Source organism: Daucus carota, chromosome 4 (genome assembly GCF_001625215.2).
Source record: "Daucus carota subsp. sativus chromosome 4, DH1 v3.0, whole genome shotgun sequence".
NCBI lineage: Eukaryota > Viridiplantae > Streptophyta > Magnoliopsida > Apiales > Apiaceae > Daucus > Daucus carota.
This window is the reverse complement of record NC_030384.2, coordinates 30270164-30293942: the sequence shown is the minus strand read 5'-3', so window position 1 is coordinate 30293942 and position 23779 is coordinate 30270164. Positions and strand designations below refer to the sequence as shown.

Below are 23779 nucleotides of genomic sequence, written 5' to 3'. Positions count from 1 at the left end.
GTATCGCTGGCCGGCAGAGAGGATATTAGTCGATGAGTGTGTGAGAAATTGAGAGGGTCAGGGAGTTTTAATGAGTGTGGTGGTGTGAATGGTGATTTTGTGATAGAGGTTGAAGGTTGGTTGCTTTTGGTTGATTTCTAATTTGTTGGTTTAGTTGTTTTTAGGTTGCACTGTTTATATTGGTATTGGCCCCGCAGGGGTATTCTTTTAATTTTAGGGATTTGCAACTAGTTGCAATTTATTATGCAACTAAATGTAATTTTCAAAAAAAAATTTTAAGTTGCATTTGTGGTTGTATACATGATTGCTAACGGTTGCAGATATAGTTGCATATACAACCTCCGTATTTTTGCAAATATATTTTGAATTATAGTATTTTTGCAATTTGTTTTAAGAAATAACAATAATTTTGCAAAAAATCATTTAGACTTGGGTATTTATGAGAAAATCCCTTAAATAATTGATCAAAAATTTAATCAGTTCAACAAGTTATAGAATGATATTAACAGGTAACTAATCGAGAATGGACTTAGGTTCATCAAGAGATTCAATTTCTTTTCAGGTGTCCTGACTTAAAAAGTAACTTCTTCTTAGAAAGTAGGTTATCATCAAACTTTCAAACATCAAGAACAATTCTTAAATATTGAAGTAGTAAATGTATTGAGCTTGCTCCCAAAAAAATATGAAAAAAGCTGTGAAGGAATTTCACATGCATGGTAGCTTAATTTCTACCTCTGACATACCAATGCTAGCAAATTAGACAAACATTTGCATACTATATAATTATAGGAGCAAGGGTACAATATAGTAGAGATATAATTAAAAGTTCTAATTGGTATATTTAGCCTCCACAACACCCCCTCTCTCTAATGATTCATAATTTGGATTATAATCCATTGGAATCCATGTAGGAGCCCAGTTAGAAGCTGAAGGCTCCAGCAGATAACTCTGGTTGAGATCGAATTTCCATTCACACTTTCGGACCTTCTTGCAGTGATAATCAAATCTGTAGGCAACAAAAACTCCCATGTTTGTCGAACAATTTACCATTGTGGCTGAAGGGAACAATGAGTTGGTTGCAAATGTGAAACTGAATTGTTCACCAGCGTCCAAGTGCCTCACTTTCTCTGAACTTTCGAAGGAGAAGCACCTTATGCTGAGATAATTGGTGTGGTTATTTTGAACGCTTACTGTGATCTTTGGACCTCTGTTCCATAGTGAACCTTCGGAGACTGGAAGTAATAATAGCAGGGATAATACGACAGCAAAAATGGCCGAGTGCTTGCTAATGGTTGCTGCTGTCGCGGCTGCTCTCTTGCTGTCGTATGCCTCCCTTTTACCCTTGCGCCCTGACAGAATTCAATAGCACATTTATTCAGATAATTTTAATGAATGCAAGGCGATGAAAATATCAAGCGTGAATTAATTCAGTGGTGGAGATACGTCTTTACCACCAGGTTGTCCCTTATCCTCAAACAATTAAATAGTTGTACATTACGGATCAAATGCATCATTCATCTAAAATTAAAATTTGATGATACGACAATGTATGTTACAAACATGTAATGCAGATTTAAATAAAAACATCCAAGGATAACTGAAGGGTACCTGTTATAGCTGCCATTGAAGGAAGCTAGAATGGGAAGCAAGGATAATTGAGAGACAGAGAGAGAGAATGTGGGTAAACAAAACCAATTTGGATTCTCTTCTAATCTGCAGGCTAAGCTAATCAAATAGTTTATATATATACATAACCAGCCTCTCCATGGAATGCCTTGCTTTGTGGTCTACCACAAATTTGCTGAGGCTAAATTTAGATTTTGTGGACATTTTAAGGCTGCTTTAATTTATCTGTCTGTTTTTCTCTAAAGCGAAAGGATAAATAAATTTATTATCCTTGGCGATAATTAATTTGTAAATAGAAAACGTGCAGGCCAAAACCAGGCAACATGGAACCTAATCTGAAAAAAGATGATGTTCTTAATCTAAATGTTCAAAGACACTCTAGTGTTAAGCAACAAAGTACACTTTGTTGCTGAAAGCTTCTTTTGTCACTGTGAAAGATCTAGTAAGTGGTAACATAAATGATCATGGATGATCAGCAGTGAAGCCTATGTAGTATTGCTCTATGATCAGAACTTTATTCCCGGGGCCCCTTTTTTTTATTTAATTCGACTAAATAAAATTAGTTTCCTCCTTTTATTAGATTCGACCAAATAAAATGGCATATAATTTCAAAATTACCTCATAAACTGCCTTTTGAAGAAGCAAAGCAGGGTGATCTAAAAATTATAAAATTGGTATAAAGAGCAGGGGAAATAATTTTTTTTTGCACCCTTATTTCCCTTCTCTTTCTTGTAAATTTAACCCCCTTCTTTGCTTATTAGCTGGTACCATGATTCATGGGTGAAACAGTCCAATTTCTCATAACAAAAACCAAGAACAAATAAAGTCTGATCAGTGTAAAAAAGATGAAACTGGGAAAAATATATCTGACGTGCAATAGTTTTCAATAACTAAACAGAAAGGAAAATGTCGATTAACAAGACAGATCATTAAGCCAATCAACTTCAACTTCATATCAATAGAGCTTTCCAGCTTCCTTACATTTCATACTGAGTACTTCAAAATCTAAAATACATATATCTGGTTGAAAGCTCAACACAGGATTATCAATTTATCATGCCCTCTTATTTCCAAGAAACAATGAAGTCAACACTTTCTCAGTGACAAAAGAAGCTTTCAGCATATCCACAGCCTGAAAAAAAAAAAAAAACCAAATCAAAAATATTCAGAGAAATTAAAATGCAGATCATAAAGCACACACTTACCTCCTCTTTTCCAATAAAAACCTCCACAGTCTCCAGTGCACCCAAGTCCTTAACTTTAAAAGTGCTCAGCAAGGTAATGCTTGAAATCGTCGACATTGGCTTCACTTCAAGATTGTCCATCACCATGTATGTCACCAACCCTTTAACATACCCTGTTCCTTTCTGAACTTTAGCCGCTTTTTCCACCGGGCAAGGAACATAAATCAGTTCAACACTCATGTAGTTTCCACATGAAGGACACACAGCTCTCGTGTCGGTAGACGCATATGTGTAAGCACATGTCGCATACTGATTAGTACATCTGTAGACCACTGAGGACTTGATACGCTCATTATTAGTACTATTGTAGCCCAACAAGGGAGTGTTTGCAAGAGAGCTTGATGATACTTTCGGGTTGAGAACATGTTCTTTGTTCACATTCGCCTCCATGTAATTTGCATGCATGGCTTCGATGCTTTCGTAGATTTTCCCCAACGAGCCCACCATCTTGTCTTTCGAGAGAATCTTAATGACTGTTCCAACAGGGAGAGACATAAAATTGAACAGGAAATCCACGAATTCTTTTCCAGCTTCCCCGAAGATGACCCTCTTGGCATTTCTGTCAACAAGGAGTTTCAGGCTGAGTTTTCCCGAATTAGCTTCACCCATTGGTATGTGATTTGTGTAACTCAAAGTAGCTTACACAGGCAGAGGCTTGTGGTATATATACACAGAACTGGAGGAATACGTGGGGATAATTGGCATATAATAAGTGTTGACGCTTGGTATGATTGTAGCCAGGTTCCTGAATATTGCAGAGTACTAATGAAACGTATGTTGCTTAAATGTAGCAGTTAAATTCCGATTAGTAAATGATACATAATGTGAAACGAGAAGCCGAAAGATATTTTAACCACTATTTTTCTTTTTATGTTATGTTTGGTTGACATGATAAGACCATCATCATTCTTAAAAAATTATTATGTGATATGTAGCTTCTTAGTACATAATAATATCATGACAATTTCAAGAAAATTTTAAAATAAAAAAAAATCTTTGTGAACAAGGTGGATATCATTTGAAAATGAGTAGTTCAGATAGAATCGAACTTTCGATCGATCCGGATACTTGGGATGCTATGTATGAAGATATGGTTTGTTGGATTCCATTGAATTTCATTCGGAAGAGCCCTATAAAGATCGATTCTTATCAACGAAAGACAGGATTAACGGAAATCGGTCAAACAGGCATAGGTCAATTAAATGGTATTCCCGTAGCACTAGGGGTTATAGATTTTCAGTTTACAGGGGTAGTATGAGGTCCGTGGTTGTAGAGAAAATAACCCGTTTGATTGATTACGCTACTATCCAAACAGAACAAGAGAAACATGAATAGAAATAGAAAAAAACGAATGTTATATCTACTCTTATATATAAAAGAAGAACCAAGGGCAAAATATGTCAAAAAAATGCCCGTGAAATCTCAATTATGCCCTTAGTTATAATGTAATTACAAAAATACCAATAATTAATGTAATTATTATATTCTAACTAATTAATGAACTATGTACACAATAAATACTTATATTGATTGCTCTCATTAATAAAAGTATTATTATAATTTATTCATTTGCATAAATTTAATAAATTTTGTGCTAATAATTTGATATCACTCATAACCAAAATAATTAGTTATACTGAACTGAATTTAATATTTCAATCAAAATCAAATAACGAAACAAAAACTCAAAGTTTTTTTTTTTTTTTTTAACGTAGGAACCCGCAGCCGCTACCCTTCGGGTGCGCACTGGGTAAACCCACGAGCTCACGCAATAGCCTGCAAACTACGTGAACCAAGGTAAAACTCAAAGTTTTGTAGAGAATATTACTAGCAAATTAGGAAAATTTTTTAAATAAATACTTTATTTTATTAAAATTAGTCGTTTCGAACTAAATTACTAACAATAAGATTAATATACAATCGAAATTACTAATACTAATAATATTGATATATACAAAAATCATAAATGAATAAAAATTAAATTAATTTGCTTCGGTATTCGGTTAACCAAAATAAATGCTCACTCGTATGTGTGTGACCTAAAAGAGAACAAAAAAAAGGAGAGTGAGTGACCTCATCTATATACCGTTAATCAATAAATAATTTAGTGAATTTGAATTGCACATTAAAATTATTTAGCTTAATAACCCTGTCGAGAATAAGTACTTAGACTTCAAAAATAATAGGATCAGAATGAGATGAATCAAAATGTTTATCTAAATTATTTATGAGAATTATATGCATATTTGTATATTACATGTTACAACACTACTTCAAACTCTTAAGTGTAAATTAATTTAGTTATGTTGATTTGTATTTAGTTTGTATTTTAGTAGTTTGTATTAGAGTAGTATCCTATATATATATTATGCATGTTCCCTAGCTAAAGTACAATTAAAGATCGTCTATCATATGATTATATCAAATTAATTTGACCCAAAATTAATCTTAACTATCGAATTTTGATTGAACAATCGATTGGACAAATTAATATCAGTATAAACGTTTCATATATAAATTATGTTGTGTTAGTTCATGTTGAATAATAATATGTCCATATAACAACTTGAATCATGTATTATTAACATTATTAGTTGATTTTTAAAATAAATTTATATTTATAAAATTATAAAATCAAATATATTATGCAAAATATTAAATTAAAATTAAAATATATAATTTTAAAATAAATTTTATAAATTATAGGCTCGTGCCTAGTACGGGCTTTTATGCTAGTTGAATGATAATAAGCCAGGGGTCATTTTGTTCATGGGGATCTAGAGTAAGATATATGTTTTGTTCATTACATACTCATTTCTAGTGTTTTATTGCAAAAAATAATATTCCAAATCCATACTATAAACCCTCAAAATATGGATTGTTAACGCTCATGGAGGTGAGTATAAGATAGAGATATGAGAATCAATTTTAATTTTGATTTATTGTCTATAATTAAGTAATAAAAAATTAATTTTTAATTCAAGAATAATAAATGATGCAAAAATATATAATATGAATAATTTTATTAATATATTTAATTAATATAATTATTTTTTTAAAAAAATTGAATATATCAATCCCAACACTCGACTATCATCGATATGATACCTTAAACTCATACCAACTTAACTCAGTTTAACTTAACTCTGTTTCTCATTCCACCCTCACTCGGTGAACCAAACGATCTCTTAAGAGCGCTCATCTCTTTTAAAGAGACGAGAAAGATAAAATTCTTAAATATTTAAAGAGCCACTACACCATTTAAATTCTAATATTATTTTATCTAAGTTTGAAGTTAGAGTTGATAATTTGTTTAGAAAACCTATTGAAAATGGAAATAAAACTTAACATTTCAAGTGCTACATACATCCAAATTGCATAATAGATATAATTAAATAAATTAACAAAAGTAGCTTCTTGAGATTTCAAACAGTAACCGATAGTTGCTAACAAACAGTACTACATAACTAGCAGAACAATACTCAAAACATACTTCAACTAAAAAATATTCTTTAACTGGCAAAAATAAATAAATATTCTTCCTTTCAAGTTGTGATGATTTGGCAACTGCAACGAATTCGTGGTAGCGTTCGATCAAGCCTTCAAATTCCCAAGAAACAAGGAGGTTAAAACTTTCTTAGTCACAAAAGAAGCCATGAGCAGATCCACAGCCTACCAAACCAAAATAATCACTAATTAGATTAGACCAAAAATATACACTAAAAATAAATTATATGTAAATATATTATAATTACCTCCTTTTCCCCAATATAAACCTCCACGCTCTCTAATGCACTCAAGTCCTTAACCTTAAATGTGCTCAGCAGAGTGATTCCAGAAATATTAGACATGGGCTTCACCGTTAAATCATCCATGATCATATAAGTAACCAGATCTTTCACATAACCACTCTTGCTTATCTTACCCGCTTCCTTATTCTCCGCAGACTTGACGTAATTCATTTGATAAGTCATGATTCTCCCACACGAAGTGCACTTTGTCTTCAGATCACTTGCTATATATCCGCAACCAGAGCCACATCTATAGAAGAACTTTGTTTCGTGAAGCTGATCAGCGTTACCTTCGTTGCCTAACAAGAGAGGAGTATCTCCAAGGCTAGAATAAACTTTCGGATTAAGAACATCATCTTTAATCACGTTCGGTTCCATGTAGCTGGCCTGCATGTTTTCGATGCTTTCGTAGATTTTGCCCAAAGAGCCCACCATTTTGTTCTTGGAGAGAAGCTTCACAACTGTACCCACAGGAAGAGAAAGAAACTGAAAAAGGAAATCCACGAAATCTTTTCCGGCTTCTCCGAAAATGACTCGGTTGGCATTTCTGTCCACAAGGAGCTTCAGGCAGATTTTGCCTTCCCCCATTTTTATATGATCAATTTGAAACGAGATTATTTTGATGCAAATATGCAATCCATGAATGAGAGGCATCCGATATTTATATACATAATCCATAGTGCAGGGATATAAATGTTCACGCTTCGTTTACCGGAGTAGCTTTAAAAAGGGTTGAGTCCCAAGTGCTCGTAAATTGAAGAACATGCACGTATCGATGAAAATTGCAAAGAATATTGAATCCTTTAGCTGGAGCGATACATAGTTATATGCGGTTGTTGTGCCTGACTATCGGATGCCCCTGCAAATTCTTTAAGCAAATTAAATTTTATAATATTAAAGTGGTTTTTCTGGTATGTCACAATCATTTTTTGATTGGGGGAATTCGCTTCAATCTCATTTTATCCTTGTATGTAATGAGAGTAAAAAAAATAATTTGATTGTGTGGTACTACATAAAAAATATGACGGGTTGGATGATATTATTTGATAAATGATTGACATCATACAGTAATAAAAGATATTTATAATATTTAAATAAAAATTTTAAAGTCGATATTTTATGTCAAATAGAAGTAGGTTTTGGCTCAATAATGAAAATTAATATATTTGAATATTTTGTTCCTTAATAAAAATACAACTTAAAATGTTATTTTGGTAAAAAAAATTCCTTAAAATTTGATTATAATTAGAATCAAAATTCCTAAAAATAGTATTTATATACTTTAAAATTTAGGTCAAAATCAATTCGTCCTATTAGTATTAATTAAATATATACTTGATGTGTATATTTATATTTTATACATATTTAGTGGCTTCGCATACTCGGATCTCCGGGGACAAAGAGGATAAACCCACCATTTGGGCTATCCAATCGTGCTCATATAATTTGTTTTTAAGATAGAATAAGGGGAACAATTCCAAAAATTAAAGGGAGAAATATCTGTTACAGCTGACAAATCTAAATAGATTATCATTTTAGTTTCTAGAATATTAAATACCTGAGTAATTTGATGTCAATCAACCCATCTCATCATCAAAAAGAATACTATTGATGGAGGAAAATGTAAGTTCAACAAATTCCAGTTGAACCTACAACTCTATGAGTAGAATTGGAGCCTTTAAAATCGAGCTCGAATGAAGCTAGAAACAGTTCAAGATAGATTACACTTCTGTTTCACTTCACCTCAAAGTTAAATCAACCATCATCCATATATATGTTGGAGACCTATAAACATTTTCTTTTCCCAGTAAAAAAATCCTTGTTAAATTACATGGCTATAAGAAATTTCTAGCACAAACCCTATGGCAAAGAGAAACATTGCAATGGTTAATACTCCGTAAACTGGGTGAGACCTAAAAAATTCAAAGCCAGCCATAAAATAATCAAACACATCATTGCATTCTTCATTTTAATATAGCAGAGCGACGTATTGCTCGAGAACTAAAATTGAGAATAATTATGTCATATGAAATATACTAAAACTTTTCTCTTAATAATTTTTTTTTTTGTTGCTAAATCTCTTAATAATTGTTATACGAAGCATAAACAATTTGATTTTTCTGTAGTGTGAGTGTACATGGACTATGGACACACAAAAGATTTGATAAATTTTTCCTGTTTTAATTGGCTTACATCCTTTAATAATGATAATCCTTGTATTTACGACAACCAATAAATCTTTAGATGTGTTCATGCCACACACTAGACAAATCCTAAATACAAATACATAGGCATTATTCCACGTATCTGTAGCAAAACTGAAAATCTAAGATATAAACTCATCAGTCATCACCAAGCCGTCCGTAACATATAATTAGTCCGAAAAATTCAACTGCTACTATTAAACCATACATCCAAAATGCATAATAGATGACATAATATTAACAAGTTGATTAATACTCAAAACATACAATATCAAGTTACATATATTCTTCCTTTCATGTTATGACTTGTGATGATTTAGCAACTGCAATCTTGTCATGGTAGCGTTGGATTAAGCCTTCATATTGCCAAGAAACAAAGAGGTTAAAACCTTGTTCGTCACGAAAGAAGCCTTGAGCAGATCCACAGCCTATCACACCAAATAATCACTCGTTAAATTAAACTAGAACAAAATATATAACAGGTACTAAATTAAGTACTATAACCTTAATACATATACCTCAATTTTTCCAATATAAACCTCCACGTTCTCCAGTGCACTCAAGTCCTTGACCTTAAATGTGCTTAGCAAAGTGATACTAGAAATAGTAGACATGGGCTTAACTGTTAAATCATCCATGATCATATAAGTCACCAGATGTTTCACATAACCCCCCGTGCTAACTTTAGCAGCCTTCTTACTCTCCGCAGGCTTGACGTATGTCATTTGATGAGTCATTATATTCCCACAATCACCACACTTTGTCTGCTGATCACTTCCGACGTATGAGCAATTATAGCGACATCTATAGAAATACTTTGTTTCGTTAAGTTGATCAGCGTTAGCTTTGTTGCCTAACAAGAGAGGAGTATCTCCGAGGCTAGAATAAACTTTTGGATTAAGAACATCATCTTTGTTGAGGTTCGGTTCCATGTAGTTGGCCTGCAAGTTTTCGACGCTTTCGTAGATTCTGCCCAAAGAGCCCACCATTTTGTTCTTGGAGAGAAGCTTCACAACTGTACCCACCGGAAGAGAAAGGAACTGAAAAACAAAATCCACAAAATCTTTTCCGGCTTCTCCGAAAATAACTCGGTTGGCATTTCGGTCCACAAGGAGCTTCAGGCAGATTTTGCCACAGTGCGATTCCCCCATTTTTATATGATCAATTTGAAAGGAGATTATTTTAATTTTTGATGCAATGTATGTTTAACTTAGAGGTATCCGATATTTATATACGTAATACATAGTGCAGGGATATAAATGTTAACGCTTCGTTTACCGGAGTAGCTTTAAAAGGGTTGAGTCCCAACTCTCCCAAGTGCTCGTAAATTGCAGAACATGCACGTATCGATGAAAATTGCAAAGAATAATGAATCTGTTATCGCAACGGAGTCCTTCTGTCCCGTAACTAGGGCTGTTTAACGAACCGAGCTGTTCGCGAACAAGCTCGAGCTCGGCTCGTTAAGAGCTCGTTCGGCTCGGCTCGTTAAGTTAACGAGCTCGAGCTCGAACACAAAAAATTGTTCGTTAAGTAAACGAGCTCGAGCCGAGCTTTTAGTATGTTCGGCTCGAGCTCGGCTCGAGCTCGTTCGGCTCGAGTTCGGCTCGTTAAAGCTCGAAAAAATGTAATATTTTCGGGGTTTTTTTATAATTTATATATGTTATTGGACTCAGAATTCAACATAATATATATATATATATATATATATATATATATATATATATATATATATATATATATATTTTAGTGATGTAAACAAAATTTTAGGAAATAATAATTTTATTTGGTTTTTAACAGGCAAGTAGAAGTTTGACTAGTACCGCTAACTAGTGTTTAATCCTAATTTAGTGTTTCAATATTTTAAAAAATATTTTTTACCGATCCAACTGTATGGATGTTAACATATATACATTATAGTGATATAAACAAAGTTTCAAAAAAATTGAAATTATTAGGTTAGCTATTTTAAGAGTCAACTAGCGGTTTGTCCTTATTTTTTTTCTGGCTCGGCTCGGCTCGACTCGACTCGACTCGGCTCGGCTCGTATTTGTTCGCGAACAAGCTCGTGTTCGGCTCGTTAGTTAACGAGCCGAGCTTGAACACAATTTTTGTTCGATTAAAAAGCTCGGCTCGGCTCGGCTCGTCAGAAAAAAAATTAAAGCTCGGCTCGGTTCGGTCAAAACTCGGCTCGGCTCGGTTCGTGAACAGCTCTACCCGTAACAGAAATCACTTTGACTTTTTACACGTAATTTGAGTTATAAAAAAGACTTATCTACATGTTATTTTTTAAAATTTCTTTTAGTGAATAAAAAAACAGATGTTAAACTTTTATTTAGAAAAAGAAAATTTGAAAAATAATATGTACAAATATGTTTTTTTACACCTCAAATTATGTGTAAAAAGTCAAAGCTACTCTTATTATGGGACAGAGGGAGTACTTTTTGTTTTGGCGGAGGATTTTTATTGGTCATGGTTTTTATGCATTATATTATATTATATTATATTATATACTTATATATAATAAGCGTAAGGGGGATAATTTGATCGCATGGTCGCATGGTCATGTTCCTATCAAAAGATTATCATCCGTTGGATCATATACATCGTGAATAAGCACCGTTAGATTAGAAAAAAGAAAATATAAGTGAACTGATATATACTTGCATATTTATGATTCTTTTTCTTAATCCGAAACAAATTTCGTCTTTTACATGTTCATGATTTCTTTTTTAAATCTAAATTAAATATGAACAATTTTTTTTTTTAACGTAATTACCCGCAGCCGCTACCCTTTGGGTGCGCACTGGGTAAACCCACGAGTATGTAATATATTTTCTTAAACAACATATCAAACAAAAATAATATTATTTATAATATTAAATTTAATAAAGCAAATTTTATCCCCACATAATAAATAAAAAAAGATATGTCTTATAAGAAATTATTATTTAACCAACCCATACTAAAAAAACTTAACTTGGATAAGCGGAAAAAACTAAAAAGATATTGGTCTAAATAAAACTCCACAAAGGAAGTGTGTTCATAAGTGTGATTATAGAGTCAGACCGAAAAATGTAGCACCGGATGTTTCAGCCTTCTGCTTGCATGTTTATGATTACTTTTCTTAATCTAATAAAACTTATAACTATCAATTTTAATTTTAGAACCATATAAATTTTGGAAAACAAATAAATTACATTAGATTTCATATTTCTAATATAAAACACATCGATAAATATAATCTAATAGAAGTTTGTGTCACATATATAAAATCCTATCATACGATTACATAACAAAAAAATTAAATTAAGAGAAAGACGTGAAGTTACCGTGATAAAAGTTGATGTTACGTATAAAACCCTCCCATACAAATACAAATCAACCCAAAAATATTACTTCCTCCGTTTCAAATTAGATGTCCACCTTCAAAGAATCACATAGTTTAAGAAAAGTGGATTTTGAAGAAAAAGAGGTGTAATAAGTCATTAATTGAACCCAATGTGTGGTATATGGTTGATTTTGGAAATATAAATTTGAAATATGTGGAGGAGAGTTGACTTTGGAAATATAACTTTACATTGAAAGTTGAAGTGGACAAGTATTTTGTAACAATTTTTTTTCCTTAAAGTGGACATATATTTTGAAACGGAGGGAGTATAATAGAGCATGATCTTCAAACTTTTGTCACAACACCAAAATTTTAAGAACATAAAAGTAGTCAAGATCTTGAACATAAACCACTCAACACCCTCAACACCGGGCTTATCAATTTTTCCTCTCATCTTTGAAAATTATCATATAAAATTTTGTTAATATCAAAATATAAATGTTTTAGAGCGATAAAAAACAAGCATGATATTTCATGAATAATATATCAAAAGTACAAAAGGAGAAGGTCAACAATGGACTAATTAAAATAATAGAAGTCACGAACAGTACAACATTAATGTTGCACGAGTCAAAGGTGAAAAATAAGAAGTCAACAAAAAAATGGACAAGAGTTTGATACAACATTAGTAGTTCTGACTTTAAAATAAGTATAATTTTGTATTTTATTTTAATTTAAATAGAAATTATGCTTTATTATTGATAAATAATTTTTTCCAACATTTTAAATATATTAAAAATAAAATTTATAAAATTATTAAAGAACCCGTGCATTGCCGGGGTTATAAGCTAGTACTCCCTCTGTTTTTTTATGTCACTTTTGACTTAGGCATGTAACTTTAGGTGTATTGACCGAATAGTAAAACTTATTAGTTTTAATAAATTTTTTTTGTGAATTAAAATTTTGATTATATATTTTTATTCAGGGAAAAAAATTTCAAAAATAATATTTTTAACTATCCGGTCAAAGCACTTAAAACTGTGTGCCAAAAAGTCAAATCTCATACTCCCTCCGTCCCCTTTTACATGTCCATTTTGCTTTTCGAGAAGTCAAATTGACCAATATTTGACTAAACATTACGAGTTATCTACCCAATATTTTCCAAAATTTGAAAGTTGCATATTAAAATAAACTTAATATACTTTCTAATGATATAATTTTATTATTTTTCTCAATTATCTGATATATGTAAAATCCAGTCAAAATATAATCAATTTGACTGGTCAAAAGTCAAATTGAACATGTAGAAGGGGACGGAGGGAGTATATTAAAAAACAAAGAGAGTATATTATAATAGTCAATATCACGGGTTGACCAAAATGTTAGTGGGAAGGAATGTCCAATGAAAGTGTAGGATTTTAACATATACGCTATCATTTCCGTTTATGATATATTTCATCCAATTTTAGATGAAAAGTATATGTGGAGTTGCTTAAACGGATTAATAACCGTTTCCTGGTCATTGTTTATTTCCAGGTTGTTATGTTTGAATAGTAACTGATTTATATTTGATGATAATATGATCTTATTCCTGATTAGTATCATATATATTTCTTCAGCAAGCGTTGTTAGTGTCTTGGAAGATCACGTCCATCTTGTAGTGTATGATGATCATAGAGGGTGGACACCAATTCATTATGCAGCGTATCAATGACCGGTGAAAATGTTCTGCACATCTTGGCGCGCGAGAGAAATAAAAAATTGATTCAAAGTGTGTTAAAATATATTCCAGCCGAGGCTCTGAATCAGAAAAATATTAGTGGTAATACACCTCTCGCGACCTTTTTAATTGTTTTCTAAAATTTTATCTTAATATATTTAAAATGATAAAAGAATTATTTATTAATAAATCATAATTTTAAATTAAATAAAATATGAAATCATATTATATTTTAAGGCAGAATTATTTGTGCAGTACTAACCTCTTGGCTGGTTTTTTTGGTCACGTCTTAATTTTGACCTTTGTCTTCGTGCTTGTTTAATAATACTCCCTCTGTTTTTTTATATGACGTTTTGACTTTTGGCACACACTTTTAAGTGCTTTGACCGGGTAGTTAAAAATATTATTTTTTAAATTTTTTTTTCTGAATAAAATTTTTGATTATATATTATTATTCAAAAAAAGAAATTTTAAAAAATAATATTTTTAACTACCTGGTCAAAGCACTTAAAAGTGTGTGCCAAAAGTCAAAGCGTCATATAAAAAAAACAGAGGGAGTATTGTTATATTGTTCGCAACATCATTTATTATGATCAGCTTTTTGTTATTTTTTTTTATGTATCTTTTGATATATTTTTCTGATATGCTCATCTTTTAATCCTCTGATATATTCATATTTTGATATTAACAAAATTTTACAAAATGATTTGTACAAAGATGAGAGGAGAAATTAGTGAGCCCGATATATAAAGTGATTTATGTTCAAGATATTGGCCAGTTTTATATTTGAAAGATTTTGGTGTTGTCCCTGATGTTGAAGATTCCGCTATGTATAAATATGTTTGGTTAATTTGTATTTGTACGGGAGAATTTTGTTTGTAATATTAACTTCTATTACGATAATTTCACGTATTTCTTTTAGTTTTTTTTTGTTGATAAGTATTTGTGCATCATGGTTTTATATATGTGATGCCAACTTGCATTAGATTATATTTATAAATGTATTTTATATTAGAATTATGATACATAATGTGATTTATTTATTTTCTAAAAATATATATGGTTCTAGAATTAAAATTGGTAAACATAATTTGTTTTAAATTAAGAAAAGGAATCATAAACATGCAAGGAAAATGTAAAATTTGTTTTGGATTATGAAAAGATTTTTGAGTTCATTCCTCACATAAATTCGGCTGATTAATTTTAATATTGTGCATAATATTATTTTTATTTAGTATGTTGTTTAAGGAAATAAATTCGATAAAAATAATTTTATGACGGTGTGATTTATATGCTTCTACAATTAAAACTGGTAGGAACTATTTATTTTGGATAAAAAAAAGTTCATAAACATGTGAAAGGTAGAATTTGATTTGGACTAAGAAAAGGAAACATAAATATGTAAATAGATAACAGTTGTTTTATAAAATAAAATATACTTTTATTCTAATCTAACGGCGCTTATTTGTTCTGTATACGATCGAACGGATAATAAGCTTTTGATCAAATTCTTAAAACAAAGAAGGGGTCCACCATGTCCTTTACCACGAGGACTTGGACCTGAATCAACAAAACTATCAATCCAAACAAACTTCTAAGTAGAAGGGGGCGCTCCATGTCCTATACCATCACGACTTGGATCTGAATTATCAATTGTAGCTAAATCAAATTCTTGAGCAAAAGGAGAGTTACCATATCCTCTACTATCAAGATTGGACCCAGAATTGTCGGTATTGATTTCATTAAACTTTCGAGAAGAAGGGGGCCCACCATGTCCTCCGCCAGGACTTGGACCTGATTTATCAATGTTAACTAAATCAAATTCTTGAGAAAATGGGGGATTACCATGTCCTCTAACATCAAGACTTGAGCCAAAATTATCGGTACTCATTTCATAAAATTTTTGAATAGAAGGGGGTGCGCCATGTCCTTTACCACGAGGACTTGGACCTGGATTATCAATACCAACCCGATCAAACTTTTGAGAAACACCAAGTTTTTCATCAACAAAGACACGAGCATTTGTTGCGTAGACGACAGAGACGATAATTATAGCTATTAAGAGAATGGAGCTAATATTTATTTTTGATCCATCCATTATACTTAATTCAATGACGAGTGAAAATTTGTGATGCGAGTACATATTGTTCTTTACATAAACTTATATACATGGTAGTGTAGCGGTTTCAAATATCTAATAGCATAATATCTTTTCATATAATAAGAATGTAAAATCTTGTGGATTTTGTTGTTATTAATGATATATATCTCATAATTTTTTGGTGTAGATTACACTATAAATATCTGTTTATAGAGTAATCTACACTATATAGATATTTATAGTGTTATCTACACTATAAATAGATATTTATATTGTCTTTACAAAAACTTATATATACATGGTATTGTAACAGTTTTGAATATCTTAGCATTATATCTTTTCATATAAGTTTCAAACATCTAATAACATATAATACATGGTAGTGTAGCAGTTTCAAATATCTAATAGCCTAATATCTTTTCATATAATGAGAATGTAAAATCTTGTGGATTTTATTGTTATTAATGATATCTCATAATTTTTTGGTGTTGATTACATTATAAATATCTGTTTATAGTGTTATCACTATAAATAGATATTTATATTGTCTTTACAAAAAATTATATACATGGTATTGTAATAGTTTCCAATATCTTAGCATTATATCTTTTCATATAATAAGAATGTAGTATCATGTGGATTTTGTTGTTATTAATGATATCTCATAATTTTTTAGTGTTGATTACACTATAGATATCTTTTTATAGTGTAATCCACACTATAAATAGATATTTATATTATTCTTTACGAAAATTAATATACATGATATTGTAAAAATTTCAAATATGTATTAACATTATATCTTTTCTATTTCAAAAAAAAACATTATATCTTTTCATATAATAAAGAATTTAAAATCCTGTGAATTTTGTTGTTATTAATGATATATCATAATTTTTTAGTGTAGATTACACTATAAATATATATTTATGGTGTAATCTACACTATAAATAAATATTAAAATATTGTTCTTTACAAAAACTTATATAGATGATATTGTAAGAGTTTCACGTATCTATTAGCGTTATGTGTTTTTATATAACAAGAATGTAAATCCCGTGGATTTTGTTATTATTAATGATATCTCATAATTTTTTTAGTGTAGATTACAATATAAATATCAATTTATGTGTCATGAATATTGGATCACATTGATTTTGTCAAGATATTATTGATATCACGTGAATTCTTCAACATATATGTTATAAACTGTAACTTACACTATATTTATGTAATAATATATAATATCATATTGATTTTGTCCTGATATTATTTATTTCTCGTGAATTCTCACTATAAATAAGAAAAACCTGAAAATTCAGCTTTTTTTAAATGGAAACAATTCAGTTTTTGAGATAATCTTAGTTAGTGGGTATGGATAAATATGATCTTTGAAAGTTTGAGATTTGTATTTATAAGCGTAGCATATGTTGAAGTTAAGTAAATTTAAAATAAAATTTAGAACAATACATTACAATAATGATATTATATTTGGTTTCAAAATCATTTTATGATGCACTCCATACGTTTTAAGACAATTAATACATGTTACAAGGAAATCCAACAAAGTCCTAACAAATATCGATAAGTAAATTAAAAACAACATTCTAATGATTTAGAACATTATTTTAGTATATGAACAGCGAGATGTCTTATAATTGTGTATAACAACAAATTTTAAACTAATATTAGATGGAAATGAAAATATGAGACAAAGAGAAATGTGTCTAAATGGTTGCAAGTTAAAAGAGAGTGCCTAGACCTGAACATTAAAAAATACTGATATCTTAGTGTTAGATATATACCCAATTTACTTTCAATCACTTATATAGAGCAGCCTTAAACTCTGGAAAGGAATCATTTATATGGTGCCCTCATGTTATTACTCCATGTAACTCTCGAAATCCCATTTATTGAATTATTGGGTTGAAGAGTGGATTACATTCACCGGCGCCCATCTTTAGGGCAATTAATGCCTTCGTGTTCATTTTAAATTGTGAGAATATTGGGGGTGACGGAGAGTCGAACTTAAAGAGCTCCGCCAAACCTGGTTCTGATCCCATGTTGAGAACCATTCCATATAAGATCTTGAGGTGTTAAAAAGATGCCATCTTATGCTATTTTTCAACAGATATAGTGAACACTGGATAGTGGTTGAATCTGATCATGACATAGAGTCATTTGCTCGATGCTTGAGAGTTACTGAACTAGTTGGGTTAGATAATATAGAACATTATCTTCCCCAAAGAGTTGCTATGCAATTCGGATTAGACCAAGACGTTATCCCCCTTGTTATGCGATCCAACGAGTGTCCTAAAACTGCTTGGAGGAGTTATAACAAATCACTTAAAGGTACTACAATTTATATTCCACCTCGACTTTATGAGTTTGATTACTCTTCCCGATATGTGGTTTGGTGGAGGGACCAGCCGCCTATGAATGAGAAAATGGTGACTACTTGCATCCAAAATGAGAAATATTTGTCACTGATTTCTTGGGGATAGAAGAGAAGACGTTCAAGAAAGACTCTATCACCAAAGAGCACGAGATTTGAAAAAGGAAATGGTCCTGGTGATATGCTGATATTAAAAACTCAATCCGGAACTCAAACTCCTGCAAGGAGATTTGGCATGACTGAACCTATGATATTGAGTGTGCGAAGCATGTCATCTTCTGATAAAATTAAGGAGAGAAGTTCTTCGGCTGAAAGATTAATTTGTCATTAAGAAGATGTAGTTGTAAATAACACTAGTCATGTAGAGGCGAACAATGTTAATATCAAACTTGCAAACGACGCAGTTGTGAGTACAGCTAATTGTCCGCAGGATAAATTGTCAATATTATTATTAAAGAAGAAAGCAGCGGTAATTGTACATCTGAGTTGCCACATTTAGAACTAATGGCTCGTATTTTGAGGCTTGAAGCAATTGTGGATGCCGTTAAAGCAGCAAAGCTTGATGCTAGTTCAGTGGATATTGAGACAGTAGTTCTTGATAGAACATAGCATTCATATATTTCACTGAACTTTGTGTTTCCTTTAGTTTGGTGTAATGCAGATATATGTCTTTACGGCTCCCAGTACTCTATTTACTTGAAAGTGGATAGAAAATGTTTCTCATGTGTTTAACTTGTACAATAGCTTTCACATATGTTTTGTGATTGTTAAAAGTATCTTGCTGCAAAAATCTGACTTCAATGTTTAGGGTAAGCATCATGTCTACAGAAAAAAGAAATTGTTTGAGGTAAACATAGTAGCAATGCTGTTTAGGAAGTCCTAGAGCCTACTTTAAGTTTCCATCTTTCTTCCTCTCTAATGCTATTTGTTGTGCTCATACGATCTCTATTTTAGATAATTGTCCAGAATGCTAAAAAGATATATGCATCTGTTCAAGTCATGCGGTGGATGCATCATTTGTCACTAGGTTTATCTAAGTTCAAACTTCAGTTCCCCAAATGCTATGTTGCATTAGTAAAGCATCATTAAGTACACTTTTTCGTTTTCGTTGCTATACCATCATTCTAACATTCTATTCTTGAACTTGGTACAACTTCTAATCCAGTGGTTTTACTTTGTGCGACTTGTCTTTAGTGCAGGAAGCGTTCATGACATCAAAGTCTTTCTATTTGGGAATTCTGTTGTCATTTCTGCATGCAGTAAATCAGTTATATATACTTTTTCCAAAGCAGCAGTTGAAGTGTTCATCTTTAAATTCTGAAATCGTTTGTTTTATTGGTTTTGCAATAGCACAGTCTCTGTTTGTTATTATTTTTATACATAAATGTCTAAGTATATGTGAAACAATTGTTATGTAGCTACTAGTTAGTTAGCATATAACTCGGATCATGCACATGTTGTGCTGCTAGTTAGTTAGCAGATAACTCAGATCATGCACATGTTGTGATACTAGTTAGTTAGCAGATAACTCAGATCATGCACATGTTGTGTGCGCAAACCATATATAAATGGTTCGTACAGCTAACTTTAACTCTAACTCTAAGTTGCACTTTTTCAATAATTCAGCAATCACCCTCATTAGTTTGCTTTCACTTACAAATAGTGCACACCTCCCCAAAACATGAAGGACAAGTGTGCATCTCAGAAATTAACTATCTGATGATGTTAGCTTGTATTGCAGTCACTGGGATCCTGGGAAACTGGGCAATGCTTATAGTAATTTTTTTCATATAATCTATTATAAATTATTTCATTCATATTATGACAATTTAAGCTTTTACATGAGTTTAACATATAGTTTGATATTTGCAGGTGTCGCAATTGTATTTATGATGATCATAACATCATCACTGCTCATTATCATTATGATAATGATCTGGAGAACTCATATTCTCATGATAATCACCTATGTTGTTATTATAGGAGGATTAGAGATTTTGTATCTAACTGCGGTCCTTGCAAAATTTACAGAGGGCAGATACCTACCTGATAATATTTTCTATAATTTTGTTGGCAATAATGTACACATGGAATGATGTGTATAGGAGCAAATATTATTATGAGTTGGAACATAAGATCTCTACTGAGAGGTTGGAGGTATGTATTAAATTAACCACTTCTGGAGTTCGAAAGACTTTTGATAGAAAGATTAAAAGCATATGTGCAAGAATGAGCCAGATAGTGATGACATTTCTGGGGAAATCGAGGAAGATGAACCAGAAAATGAGTCTCTCTCTATGCAAATCAAAGAGAATGAAATAGAAAATAAGTCACAAAAATGATGGAGGTGATCGAGATGGCCTGAGAAGCTGGAAATGGTGCATTTTATCGAACATAATGAAGTGATTGCAGGCAAAGACGCCAATCTTTGGAAAAAAGTTCTGATCAATTATGCTTATAATTTTTTGCAGAACAATACAAGACATAGTATTAGCAAGGTGTTTAATAAGCCTCAAAAGAGGTTGCTCAAGGTTGGAATGACTTATGAACTTCTTTGACATACATGTCTTCCAGTAAATTGGAATTGTGATTTTTTATTCAAACAGTTAGATTTTTAACTTTTGGACCTGTGCTTTTAAATTTTAAGTTTGTTTATTTCATCTATTTGGTTTGAAACTTGAGAATTACGAAACTAACGAGTTGAAATATTTAAAAGATCTTATATCAAAAAAAAAATAACGAGAAATCCTTCATATACAAATTTATCTCTACTTATGGCAAAGAGTGCCAAGAGCAGCATTACTTCACTCCAATATTATGGGTAAGCATCATATTAAGGTTATAAGGATTAATGTGCTTATGGATAGACCTTACATGTTCTAGCTCACTCCATAGTTACACATTGTTAATCCACTGATACCCCATATGCAGGCCAGCATCTTATTAACAGTATCTGAAATACAGAGTTCAGGACTTCATTCGCTGTTCAGGGGTACTGTCACAGGCTCACATCAATGACCTTCATGATCTTCTTTTCTCTTATGCTGTTGTTTGCTATTAGTCACAAGGATGAGCATGAGGGTCTCATCTTTTTCTTTTTTTTTTTGCTAAATGAGGGTCTCATCTTAGTGTCAATTAGCTGGTCATTCTATTCATATACACCGACAATATGAGTTTGTACGAGTAATTTAAACTTTTAAGGGTACCATATGCTTTATTTTAATATTTTAAGTGATTTTTTTGTATGATGAACCTGCACCCTTACACTTACATGTGTAGTCCTTTCCTAAAGAAATCACACCATAGTTATATACTTATATAGAAAAAGGAATGAGCTAGTGACTCGAGATAATTATTGTAGAACAGTTGATTCAAATTGCCGCCCATCTCTGTGCTGCTTAAGCACTTGGCTATCCTATGATATTCATGAATAAATAGTTCGACTAATCATAATCCAGCAATAATTCCTCTAACAAGAGGAAGATAATTTCCAAAATCTGAGACTGAAAAAATGAGGTTGAGAAATTTATAACCTTTCAGATGCACATACTTGAAGCGATAGGAATGTTAAAAGGTTATATTATAGCTTTAGTCCGGAAAAAAACAAACAGTAAAGGCCAGATTGAGTCACAGACTTTCCCTCTCTTGGCAGCAATGTCAAATACACAATCTTATAAGCGTCTCCTACAACTAAATTATAAGTGTCGAAGTAACTGTATGCTGAGTAAGTTGTATAGAGATAGTGACCACTGGATAGTGGTTGAATCTGATGACATACAGTCATTTGCTCGATGCTTGAGAGTTTCTGAGCAAGTTGGATTAGACAATGTAGAACCTTATCTTCCCCATAGAGTTGCTATGCTTTTTGGATTAGACTAAGACGTTCCTCCCCATGTTATGTGATCCAACGAGTGTCCTAAATCTGTTTGGAGGAGTTATAACAGATCTTTTAAAGGTACTAAATTTATATTCCACCTCGACTTTATGAGTCTGATTACTCTTCCCGATATGTGGTCTGGTGGAGGGACCATTCGCCTGTAAATGAGAAAAAGGTGACTACTTGCATCCAAAATGAGAAATATTTGTCACTGATTTCTAGGGGATAGAAGAGAAGATGTTCAAAAAAGACTCGATCTATCACCAAAAAGCAAGAGATTTAAAAAAGAAAATGGCCCCCCTGATATGCTGATATTAAAAACTCTCTGGAACAGAAAGTCCTGCAAGGAGATTTGGAGTCCTGCAAGGAGATTTGGCATTACTGAACCTCTGCTATCGAGTGTCCGAAGCATGCCATCTTCTAATAAAATTAAGGAGAGAAGTTCTTCGGCTGAAAGATTAGTTAGTCTTAAAGAAGATGCAGTTTTAAAATAACACTAATCATGCACAAGCGAACAATGTTAATATCAAACATGCAAAAGAATCAGTTGTGAGTAAAGCTAAATGTCCATAGGATAAAATTGTCAATATTAAAGAAGAAAGCAGCGATAACTGTATTTGTACATCTGAGTTGCCACATTTAGAACTAATGGCTCGTATTTTCAGGCTTGAAGCAATTGCGGATGCTGTTAAAGCAGCAAAGCTTGATGCTAGTTTAGTGGATATTGAGACAGTAGTTCTTGATAGAACATAGCATTCATATATTTCACTGAACTTTGTGTTTCCTTTAGTTTGGTGTAATGCAGATATAGTCTTTACGGCTCCCAGTACTCTATTTACTTGAAAGTGAATAGAAAATGTTTCTCGTGTTTTTAGCTTGTACAATAGCTTTCAGATATGTTTTGTGATTGTTTCTTTATGCTGAAGCTGCACGTGGATGTTAAGTATCTTGATGCAAAAATCTGACTTCAATGTTTAAGGTATGCATCATGTCTACAGAAAAAAGAAAATGTTTGAGGTCAACATAGTAGCACTTTCTTCTATTACTACTATACATAACAGACGTGATATAATCTTAAATCTTTTTATGAAGAAGTGTGAAGTCAGTTTCTTGTCTGCCCTCCAAGACGAAACATTTGTGTATGTGGAAACATGTAGATACCTGTGTTTACTAAAAAAATACGGCATCAACTTGGTATTGGCATTGGTAAGGCTGCTGCACTATGGCTCAGGAACGAGCACGTACTGTCTTAGAAACAAGAGTGTTCCAGAGAAATTTATGTAGCAATGCTGTTTAGGAAGTCCTAGAGCCTACTTTAAGTTTCCATCTTTCTTACTCTCTAATGCTATTTGCTGTGCTCATACGATCTCTATTTTAATTGTCCAGAATGCTAAAAAGATATATGCATCTGTTCAAGTCATGCAGTGGATGCATCATTTGTCACTAGGTTTATCTAAGTTCAAACTTCAGTTCCCCAAATACGATGTTGCATT

The 23779-nt window shown here is 31.9% G+C and overlaps 3 protein-coding genes across 3 annotated transcripts; all 3 read right to left on the bottom strand.

Moving 5' to 3' along the window:
• Positions 1-2680: 2680 nt before the first annotated feature.
• On the bottom strand, positions 2681-3479 carry LOC108217195 (uncharacterized). Its single transcript, XM_017390039.1, has 2 exons — positions 2832-3479; positions 2681-2758 (listed from the first exon to the last, which is right to left on the bottom strand). The coding sequence occupies exons 1-2, from the start codon at positions 3477-3479 to the stop codon at positions 2681-2683; spliced, it is 726 nt and encodes a 241-aa protein (XP_017245528.1).
• Positions 3480-6464: 2985 nt separating this feature from the next.
• LOC108217194 (uncharacterized) lies at positions 6465-7249 on the bottom strand. The gene is made up of 2 exons (XM_017390038.1): positions 6626-7249; positions 6465-6542 (listed from the first exon to the last, which is right to left on the bottom strand). The coding sequence occupies exons 1-2, from the start codon at positions 7247-7249 to the stop codon at positions 6465-6467; spliced, it is 702 nt and encodes a 233-aa protein (XP_017245527.1).
• Positions 7250-9215: 1966 nt separating this feature from the next.
• Positions 9216-10016, bottom strand: LOC108217193 (uncharacterized). The gene is made up of 2 exons (XM_017390037.1): positions 9384-10016; positions 9216-9293 (listed from the first exon to the last, which is right to left on the bottom strand). The coding sequence occupies exons 1-2, from the start codon at positions 10014-10016 to the stop codon at positions 9216-9218; spliced, it is 711 nt and encodes a 236-aa protein (XP_017245526.1).
• Between the last annotated feature and the right edge of the window lie 13763 nt (positions 10017-23779).